Source organism: Sparus aurata, chromosome 21 (assembly GCF_900880675.1).
Source record: "Sparus aurata chromosome 21, fSpaAur1.1, whole genome shotgun sequence".
Classification (NCBI taxonomy): Eukaryota; Metazoa; Chordata; class Actinopteri; order Spariformes; family Sparidae; genus Sparus; species Sparus aurata.
The window spans coordinates 13,875,662-13,886,935 of record NC_044207.1 but is presented as its reverse complement, the minus strand read 5'-3'; the positions used below and the strand labels follow the sequence as shown (position 1 = coordinate 13,886,935).

At 40.3% G+C, this 11,274-nt stretch overlaps 1 protein-coding gene across 1 annotated transcript in view; it reads right to left on the bottom strand.

Annotated features, from left to right (window-relative positions):
- Window positions 1–2,684: 2,684 nt before the first annotated feature.
- Window positions 2,685–11,274, bottom strand: part of lig1 (ligase I, DNA, ATP-dependent) — a 54,537-nt gene continuing 45,947 nt past the window's right edge. Inside the window, exons 25-27 of the mRNA XM_030402943.1 lie at window positions 11,117–11,260; window positions 7,497–7,589; window positions 2,685–2,879 (exon numbers count right to left, since the gene is read on the bottom strand). Coding sequence (XP_030258803.1) covers window positions 2,805–2,879; window positions 7,497–7,589; window positions 11,117–11,260 — 312 coding nt within the window. The 3' untranslated portion in view covers window positions 2,685–2,804. The remainder of the gene's footprint in view (window positions 2,880–7,496; window positions 7,590–11,116; window positions 11,261–11,274) is intronic.

The following is an 11,274-nucleotide window of genomic DNA, read 5'->3' as shown; positions in this document are numbered from 1 at the left end:
TTCTGACCCTTTTACGGATCAGAACAAGGTCACATGGCGGTGTCCGCTCTCCGGACCTGCAGACTCCTCTCTGACTTCAGTCATTTGTACAGTGACGTGTCAGTGAATCAAGTCTGCCAGGGTGTGAGACCGCACGGCTAGTGACAGTCGCTGACAGACAGGCTCAAAAACAACAATAGTGACATGCATTTGATTATTTCTACAGCATTTGAGGGGCTTTCCCAGTATGTCTGCGAGGGTTTGGGGCTGTCCCACTGTGAAATCTTCAAGCGAATAAAGGCTCCCTCACAGACATTTTGAGCCCTTTATGGCCGCCGTTCATTCAGTTCACATTTCTGCAGGCTTAATCCAAAGTTAACAGTGGTGTAACATCAAACACTGGGATACCAGGGGAGGCCCAGACATCCACAGTTCCCATGTCTGATATGTAAAGCTTGTAATTTAAATGTGTTAAAAGAATACAAAAAATAATTGTAAAAAATCCTTTTTGTTGATCAGTTTTCACAATTAAAAAATAAATACCGTATACACAAAGAGGGAAAAAAACTGCACACATTTTTCATCTTAGAAGTTATTTGTCAGTTTAATTTTCATACATTCCAAGTTAGAGAGCCTAAGTTAGAACTTCTAATTGAAATAAGTATTACTGTCCTGACCAAGACTCAACAATTATATATGCCAGTTAGCCATCTTATAAAATGATCAAATGGCTGGAAGGAGGCTGTTAAAGGGCCACAATAGACCACAAGAACATTTGGCGTGGATCTGAAAAAAAAAGCAGGTCAAGGAACTTGTTCTCACTTTCTTTCACATCGAGAGATTTTCTTTTAATTTCTTTAACAACGCATGAATCCTGCACTAGATGAGAAGTCAGGCGATCAAGAAAGTTAACGGACCAAATCACTGTGACGTCGCCTCGACCACAACAGTCACTTCCAAGCAGATAACTGGCAGGTGATTTGCATTACAGAGATATGTGAAATCAGCAAACTTGTTAAACTGTGTTCCGACCTATATGACATTTCTGCTGCGCTTATTTTATCAATATCAATTTTATCTGACAGAATCCAAGACAGCGCTGTGCGAGTTACAGCCTGTTGAGGCAGCTCCTGCTCACTGTTGAGCCATTTCCCTTATCAATTTGTTTTTTTTCAATCTTCTATCACGATTTGACTCAGACGCAATATCACCGAAATGTGCAACTGGAAAAATTCAACTGTTGAGTTTGTTTCTTGTTGATACATTTTGTATTCTTGGTGTTTTGTTTTTCTCTTATTCATATCTTGCTTTTTTACTTCCTTATTGATTTTTTTTTTTTATTATCTCTATTTTGCTTCCCCCTTTGCGACTGTAACAATGCAACTTTTCCCAGTTGTGGGACTAATAAAGGATTATCTTATCTTATGTACTTTGTTGCTTTCCTAGTGTCTTTGATAGCTTTCCAACAACAACAGCGCGGACTGATGGTTTTGGGTAAACTCAAGCTGTCGTTTTTATTTAGTCTGTGGCCCGATGGGAAAGATAGGTCTCCAACCCATCATTCATTCAAGTGTTATGAATGAGATATGAAGGCATCAGACATGGTTTAGATGAGAAAGAACTATACACTTTGAACTGACGTCATGAAAATGACAATTGAAGAGTTCGTAAGCTGGTGCGTGAAGCATGGGTTCTCTACCCGGAAGTTATTGCGAGAATTGCTATGATGGTGTACTAAATTTCTTCACGAATCCTTTCAAAACTTGTGATTGTCAGTCTGGACTAAACTGTTGAACTGAGCGACAAACACTACCATCCTGAGAGCTGACAGCGTGGCTTAACATCAGTCAGAACCGCTGCCAAGATGCTCAAAGCTGGAGTTTATTTAAAGTGATATGTTGTTGCCGTCCAACACTTCCTTGTGGTTTTGACGCAGCTCCGTCGCCCTTGCAATAATGTCAACCTCAAAAATTCTCCAGCAGCCACTGCCTCTGTGTGTCAATGTCAACCAAACATTTCCTGCACACTCACTCCACTTTGCATTTAATGCGATTCCGAGTCGCTTACGGCTCATACAGACGAAAGCACAAACACATCGCTAACTCCTTAGTGGTTCAATCTCCATTGCGGGCACACTCGCATCCTCTCACATGGGCATCACTACGCAGGAAACTCGAAATCCTCTTTGCTCCTCTTCGCGTAATAACTGCTCGTCCTTGGCTCTCAAACTGACCCCCCCTCCACACATCTCCAACAGTCCCTGATTGATTCCGGCTGGACAGTTAGTGGATTTCCATCATCTAATTCAGGCTGTGAGTGCTTCTCTTTTGTCCTGCTGTTTGAGCAACTGTCAGCTCCCGCGTCTTTCTCTGCTTCTAATAACGTTTCAGGCAGCCGGCAATCTCCTTGGCTCATCCTCTTATTAGCACGTGCGCTGAAAGCACTTCGCTGCCACCTTTTTGAGTTGCCTGAGCAGAAATCAGGCCAGCTCAAAGTATTGGTATGCCGCCCGTAGATAGTTTTGCTGGGCAGTTTTGCGGAGTGAATTTTTGATGGGGATCTATTACCAGCAGGTACGCTGTAACCGCTGTAAGTCGATTTTGTGTGTTTTGAATTGCGAGATGTTTACGCAGTTTTGCCTCCGAAAAGGAAATCGGAGCCCGTATGGGAGCGGCGTCAATGAATCAATAACATAAACGACAGGATGCTTAAAACTGGCGAGAGTCTTTATTTTCATTGTACATTACAGAAAAAGAAAAGAATCTATTTACAATTATTTTTGAAATTGCTATTATTCATTATTCCCCGCTGATGACCACAGGCGATCAGTAGTAGTCCTCCGGGTCAACTTTCTCTCCCTGATTCTGGATCTGCTGCTGCTTCTTGTACAAATCAGCGATCTGCAGGGAGCAGAAGAGATGGACAGCGATCGAGAGGCAGAGAGATATTGAAAGAGAGAGAGAGAAGGAGGAGGTGAGGGACAGCATGAAAGAGAGAAGGAGATGGAGAGGGAGGGGGAGAAGATCATGAAGTCAGGTCAGCAACATGAAGAGGAGAAGCTAAAAATAACAGTTTGATTATTCATATCCAGGGCTTTGAAGTCGGTGACTCCCAGCTGCTGACTGGGAGACAGAGGTTGTGTTCACTTGAGCTCATCAGGGTTCGGCAGCGAGGGGGACGGGAGGCGGGACATTGAATAATGTGAGAACAGCAGGCCCACCCAGAAATCAGCAGTATCAGTACCACAGCAGCAGGGTGGCACAGAGAGGAGGAAAACAATGAAACATCACATCATTTCTCCAAAACAGGATCAAGGTAATGCTTTGATTCTCAGCCTAAAACTGAACGGGTCCAAGTCTTACAGCTCCCAGCTTTGCCTCACTCCCTCCGACTTGAGCTGCCATGTTTACCTGCTGCTGGAAGTAACAATTATTTTCTCCTTTGATCGATTAGCTGTTTGGTCTAAAATGTAAGCAAAATGGCGAGAAATGTCGATCAGTGTTTCAAAAAAGCCCATTACGACGTCCTCAAATGTCTTGTCTTGACAACAACCCAAAGATATTGAGTTCACAGTCATGGAGGAAGAAAGAAACCAGAAATTTGTACTTTTTTTTCCCTTGAAAGATCTCAAAATATATATTAATACTCAAAATGATAGATCAATTACCAAAACAGCTGCCAGTCAATTTAATAGTTGATTGAATAAATCGATTAGATGATGCAGCACGTATCACAGCAATATTCCACTATTACTCAGTACAAGACTATATTCGCCACATTCCACTGGAAAGTCAAAAAAGCCAGGATAAAAACATGTTCGGTGACCTCTCTTCCAGGAAACAGGAAGCCTCTTGGGTGAGAGGTGAGAGTTTGGGAATGTTTTTTAAGTCAGTACAGCTGCGAGTTAATAGGAATATTAATTTTCATCAGCCATGAGCAATATTGACTTTTTTGGAAAAAAAGGGGTGAAAAAAAACCAATATTCTATGCATGTAAAAATGGTCACTGATGTCAGGTCTCATTTTAATGGTCTGCTAAATGAGAGAATGTGACACAATGTGCCGCGTTAGCACAGCATGTGCGTTTCCTCAGACAATAAGTGACAGAAGTATTATTTAAATGCAGCTAATGTTCCAACCTGAATCCCAGCTGAGCACAAATTTAGACTCCACAGTCGACAGATGGCTCTTTGTTCAGGTCAGAACATATATTATGTGACTGTTCACTGACTTAAGTTATACTGGTTTAAGTTTGGGGTTAAAAAGCAACAGGCGGGCCTTAGGCAGAAGTCAAAATCCTTGTGCTGTCTGCTGTTACACAACATTAAGAGAAGCTTGCATCATACCTGGCTGTAGTTCGGTTGCCAGTCAGCGTTTGTACATTCAGGGAATCTCTTCATGCTGCCAAGCACGTCTTAAATGTTTTAGTAGAGAATCAAAGTTCGATATGGAAGCCTGTGGTGGACTGTGAGCACTTTCACAATACCAAAGCTAAACTTCCTGTCTAGACGGTGGTGGTTTTGTCAATGTTGTCAATGTCAGTGGTGTTTGAGTACACAGCTTCTTCCTTACCTCCTTACAGTAAATACATTGTTACTAGTTCCCATGAATTATCGACTACGCCCACAGCATGAAGAGTATACTTTATTTGAGAGGTTAAAAAGAATCATCCAGCAGTTGGGTTAATGTGAGGAGCTTTCTTTTTGTTTTGCTTTTTAAATAACCATTTATTTCTGCATCAAAACTATTGGAAAATGCCCATCACAACTTCACAGAACTCAAGGTGATGTTGGCTTGGAAAAAAGGCTCAAAACTGAATGATATTCAATTTACAACGACCGAGGAGATTTTATTGAGGTGATTTCAGTTCATTTTTATTTTATAGATCAAAATAACTGCTCGTCATTTCTACAGCTAAAACGTTTTGTCAGCTATTCTTAATTTTAATGGATCGATATAAAATTAATCAGCAACTATTTGACAATTTCATGATTCTTTATTTTCTTAAGAAAAAAAAGACAGGATTTTTTAAATTACATATTTTTCTAAAGCACAAGGGCCAAAAATTCACTTTTACTGCTAATTATCTTCCCACCCACGTCCAGGTCACCATGGTGGAGAGGAGGTTGTGTGACCCGGGCACCACTTGGCACTTTACATATGTTATATAGGTTGTATCAGATATTCTGTCAATGCAATTTGTAAATTGTGATATTGTTGCTCTGTAGATGCAACATGTATTGCATTGTCTGTCCCTCCTGGGAGAGTGATCCCTCCTCTGTGGCTCTTCCTGAGCTTCCTCACTTTCATCAGTCATTTGATTTTACTGCTTTTAGTTTCTCTAATGTGAGGATTTGTTGATTGTTAACCTGTTACATTACAGAAAAATGCACATCTGTGGCTTTATGGCTGTTGGTCAAACAAAGCAAGAACCTCAAAGATGTCATTTGTTTTTACATTTTAAAAGCTCATCAATCTTGAAATGCAATCTGAAGAGTAATCCATAGAGAGAATAATTGCTTGTTGTCGGCCAAATTACCTTTTTTTGTCGTCACTTCACTAATCGTTTCAGCACTCTCGATAATGGCTGCAACTCGTGATTATGTTCATCAAGTATAAATTCTTTATTCTTAAGTCAGCAAAGCAGCAAATTCTCACATATGAAAAGCTGAAACCAGGAAATGTTTCCTTGAAAAAAAAAAAAAAAGTAATTTTTTCAGTTATCCAACTATTTTCATTCAGTTCTATCAATATGAACAAAGACGAGGGATTGAAGTTGGTCATTTATTTTCAAGTTGCTATTGTGAAAAAATACCCATCACAACTTCACAGAACTCAAGGTGATGTCGGCTTTGAAGAAAAGTTAAAAACTCAATATTCAATTTACAACGACTGAGGAGCTTTTACTGAGGGGATAGTAGTTTATTTTTACTTTATAAATGATGAAAATTGGGTTCAATTATAGAGATGTAATGTTTAGACGGGTAATTTTGATATTAGTGGATCAATATAAATTAGAAAATTCATCAGAGACTGATCTGAAAATCTTAATCATTAAAGCCATTTTTTAAGCAAAACGGCCAAACATTGGCTGTTTTCAGCTTCTCTGATGTGAGGATTTATTGTTTTTTCCTCTATTACAGGATAAAAGAATAAAAATGTCGGCTTGTCTTCTGTTGATCAGAAAAAAAACAAGCATTTCAAAGTTATTGGGCTTTAAAAAAATGTCGCTTTGTCAATGTTTTTTTGACAGCTCATATATCAAATTATTTTGGATTAAATTTGAAATGCAATCTGCAGACCAAAATCGTTAATGAGAACCATGTTTGTTTGTTGAAGGCCAAATTATCTTTTTGTTGTTGCTTGACTAAATTGTTTCAGCACTCTTGCTATGGGATGTAACTAGCGATTACGTTCATCATTTATGAATTCATTAATTGTTAAGTCTATAAAATGTCAAAAAAACAAGAAAAATAATAATCACAACTTCCCAGAACCTCAAGTGGCGCTTCCTCGTCCAACCAACAGTCCAAAACCTAAAGATTCTTCATTATGTTCATTAGTGACAAACAAGAGCCGCACATTTCCATTTTAGAAGCTGGACCCAGAAAATTGGAACATTTTTACTTGATAAACGTCAATTTGTTGATTATCAAAATCCTTTCCAACAGCTCTAGAGTTTATGTACATAGAGTTTAGACAGAAGTTGTTCCAGTCTTTACGTAACAAGGCAAATCTGTTGAGTTCAGTTTCTATAAGTTATTCTATAGTGAAACAGAGGGATGTGTGCATTGACTTGTAATTCAGGTTGGGTTGACTCATAAATAAATTATGTGCTGCTGGGTCAGCAGACAGGCCACAGAGAGGCAAGCAAAGATCATTTTAGAATAAATAAAACATCTTAAATCATTCAAACTTAATTTATGTCTTTGGCAAAGCATATTGTAGCTGTTGTGGTGTCCTTTCACATACAGAGCTAAAACAAGAGACACCCAGTGATAAAGAAACAAAAGAATTATGTAACGTAGAATTACTGGTTGGTGTGTATTCCAGTCAAGGTGTAGCTGACTGACACGTTGCCACAGAGCTATTTAATTCACTGCTTGCTGTCGCACAGTATATTCTCCACCACAGATCTCCATAGGTGCTGCTCTCCCTCACTGTTACACAGTGTTGTTCATGCTGGAGGCCACAACATAAACCCATGCCTGTATGAAGGAAGGATTGTCCTTGTGGTGCTGTTCACCCTTGAAATGTTTGCAGGACAGTGCTTGTGAGGTGACCATGATGATGATGATGGTGATCACAATGATGATGTTGCAGCATTTCTACAAAGCTACATGGTCAAACAAACATTCGATTGAATTCTTACTGGTTTACAGAACGAGGCCGACCTCGTTTCACCTTCAGAGCCTCCACACACGCTCTGCAGATAATATCTGATGTATCTGTCTATAGTACACAACCCCGTTTTTTTTCCTTTTTATTTTACCCCTCGGTACAGGTGATGTGATGTACCTGAGCTCCGCTTGTGGCGTCCTCGGGCTTCTTGTCGTCTCTGATTCGAAGGAAGCGGGGGAACCTCAGAGAAATGCCCTTTTCTGGATCCACCTGGGGGCAGACACAATCACAGTCAGTTAACAGCAGACAGCCACTGATGCATGTGAGGATTTGTCCTTTTGTCCTTGTACTGTACTGACCTCCGACATGTGTTGAATAAATGTTTTAAGCTATTAGAATCCTCTTTTGTTCAACTCTTTAAAACATCAAAGCCTGAATAATCTATTTAAAAAAGGGATGGGTTTTAAAATCTTTTCAGTTCCCGGACAAAAAACTGTGCTTTTGTCCCACTTCCATTTATCTGCCTCTAAGATTCTCTCATTACCCTAAAATATGGATGCATTGCATTTTACTTTAGAATAACCAGGGCAATTTGAGAATAAAAAAAAAAGAATAAGTTGGCTGGGAATACTTGCACTCATGGTTTGTGATGGATCATAAGTAAGTAGACAAATTACAAAATGCATTTTATTGAAATTCTGAGGGTGTCAAGTCTGATGGCTCACTACAGAGTGATAGTCACACCAATGAGTGAATATTGTGGGATTTTGGGTGAAACTGGCAGCAACTGTGGGCTACGAACAGCCTCATATTTAGAGATAGACTGATTATTCACCATCAGATTACCGGCTCCGACATTCAGCATATTTACGATTATGATCAGCAGTAGTAGTAGTATTAAGTGTTTCATTACATTTCAGATAAAACAAACGCATCACTTTGGATCTCATGCCAAATGATAATGAGGTATTCATGATCTGAATCTGCAAAGTAACTAGGAACTAAAGTAATCGAATAAATGTGGCAGAGTAGAAAAGTAAAATATTTGCCTCAAAGGTTAGGTGGAGTTTACAATTACATCAAAGTACAAGATCAATATTATTCTAAATTATGACACAGATATTCATTTGTACTGCAAATGTATATCGGTTCCAACTATCAGTTATCTGCTCCATGACTACTAATAATCTGCAAAAAAATGAAAAAACATTGTTATGACATTGACCATTTACATTTACATCTTAGGGCATTTGGTCCAAAGCGACTTACAGAAATTAATTCATACATTCATACGCCAATGGCGATGGCTGCAATGCAAGGTGCCGACCAGCACATCAAGAGCAGTTTGGGGTTCAGTATCTTGCCCAACAGTGGCGGTTCTAGACCAGTTTTAATAGGGGGCCAGGTTGGGGCCGGCTTTTTTGTTAGGGGGCACATACAACCCGGAAAAAAAGATAAATCCCTCATTCAGCCAAAGCAGTGTTTACAATTTCAGCAATTTTGATTGGGTAGTAAACTGCCAAGACACTTTATTTCTGCCTTTCCCTTCAGAACAAAATCATTGCAAGAAATCTGTCATTGTATTATTGATGCAGACTCCCTGTCGGGGGGGGCCTCAGGGGGGTCCAGACTCGGAGTTACGGGGGCACTGGCCCCTGTTGGCCCCCCCCTAGAACCGCCCTTGGTGCCCAAGGTCACTTCGACATGCAGACCAGGGGAATCAAACCAGCGACCGTCCAATAACAAGACGCTGGCTCTACCCCTGGGACTCATTATTGGGTTGGTATTTGCTGCTGATCCGTCTCTCCTCCTCAGTGTACTTTTTACTTTACTGCTTTGTTGTTGCTGTGTGTGTGTGTGTGTGTGTGTGTGTGTGTGTGTGTGTGTGTGTGTGTGTGTGTGTGTGTGTGTGTGTGTGTGTCTGATTATGTGCAGGTTGGACCTGCTGATTGGCTTGCTCAGCTTGATTGCTGACACGGTATTGGTCAGAGGGAGGAGAGGAGCCCTTTCTGAGCCGCCTGCTGACTGCAATCTCTCTCTCCACCAATCTCCCACTCCAGTGTCTAGTTCTGACTCGTGTTTTTGTTTGTGAGGAACTCAGCTGCAGTACAATCTGGTACTTGGTGTTTTGTAAATAGACAACCCGTGTGGTAGCACTGTAGGAGAGAGAAGCCGTTTCTCTTGTTTATCCTCATTTTTAGGACCTATGTAAGATTTTGTCTTTGGTTTATATTTTTTGATTTGTGGCAGGAAGATCGGGAAACAGATTATTGAGTTTGTAGTGGTGGACTTGTTCTCCCTCTGATGCAAAAATAAATGCTGCTTTGAATGTTACTCCTCTGTGACACTGGCTTTCTTGGGAGTGAAAATAATGGGAGAGATGCACATCATGTTATGTCTTGGGTTCCCCAAGAACAGGGGCGTAACACCACATCTGTCAAACACTTTAATCTAATGAAGTGCAACAAACAAAAAACATTTCTATTCAAGTCAAACCAGGTCGTTAATAGGGGCAGGAACCACAGAGAAACTGTAAACAATACACCCCAGACAATAAAGATGCTATCACAACACATTGATTCTGTGATATCTGTCGAATTGAAGAATAAAAAATACCCCTAAAGAGGCAAAGTGCAGACATTGTGTATTCATTCACTTCATTGTGATATCAGTTTCATAGAATGTGACATGGGCTGTGATGACACTGTATAATAAAGAAGCGCCTTAGCTGAGTGCCTCTTTACCTCAAACACACTGACTGCAACTTGCACTTGTCCATGTGTATGACACACATGGACACGTGCAAGTCCAAGAGCCAAAAACATTAAAATAGCATCAAACTCTTTTCAATCTGTGTAAATTAAGTTTACAGACCATAAGGACTGATGAAGTAGTGACTCTGGCAAGTCAAACCATCAGGAAAGTTTAGAGCTCATGCATGTTTTAATAGAAATCTCGATATCTGGCGACTGACATGACGACTGAGGGAGACATATACCGATCGGTTTAATCCTCACTTCAGCAGCGAGGGCAGATATCACTGCCAAACTGATTAGTCGTGGAATATATTGATATAGTTATGGTTATATCCTGAGACAATGTTGGTGATGGCGCTGGCAGCCAATGTGCTACTGGTGGTGTTAACATGTCCCATTAGATATGAGAGCTCTGAGGTAATTTCTTTCCATTGTTTCTAGCAGCTATTGAAAGAAAGAAAAAGCTGCAGCTAAAAGATGTTTAAAGCCACACAGTAATCTTACAAATTACCAGGTGGTTGATGACATGTCAAGTGTAGATAAAACTAATCCTCTTAGCGAGGGTCTTATTTGTTTACAACCACTCGATCTCAAATACACGTGTTTGAAAGTGACGTTGTAAATGGAAGGTTTATTGTGAATGACTGAAACCTCTTTTAACCTTTACATTCAGATTTTGCCAACTAAATACAATAAAAACATGCTTAATTATTTTCTCTCTTCCTCTAAATGTTTTCAGATGGATATAATTAGTTTATCACGGTGTCATTTTACCTCAGCTTTGGTTGAAATGTGAGCTGTATGCTGTTAATGTTCCTGTTAATGCGCACTGTGGGACTGATTCCAGCATGCAGCCAGACAGCGGGTAATAACAAGTATCTGTTCCATTAAATCCAGCATCTTTTACAGCAGTTTTAATAACTCAATTAAGAGGCGCTAATTGTGACTTTTCATTGCAGGCAACAGACCATAACAGGCAGAATTTATCAGTGGAAACACATTAGGAGGGATGGGGTGGGGGGATTAACATAATGAACTGACCAGTCCCATGGCAGCCTTGTAGACGGGTGACAGTGACAGGTCGGCGCACTTCACCTCCCAAACCTGCACGGCGTCCAGCCAAACGTCGGGCTCTGCCGACTGGTCGAAGCGGTAGTAGGCGCGGGGCTTCTGGAGAATGTGCTCCTAGAGTAAATAGA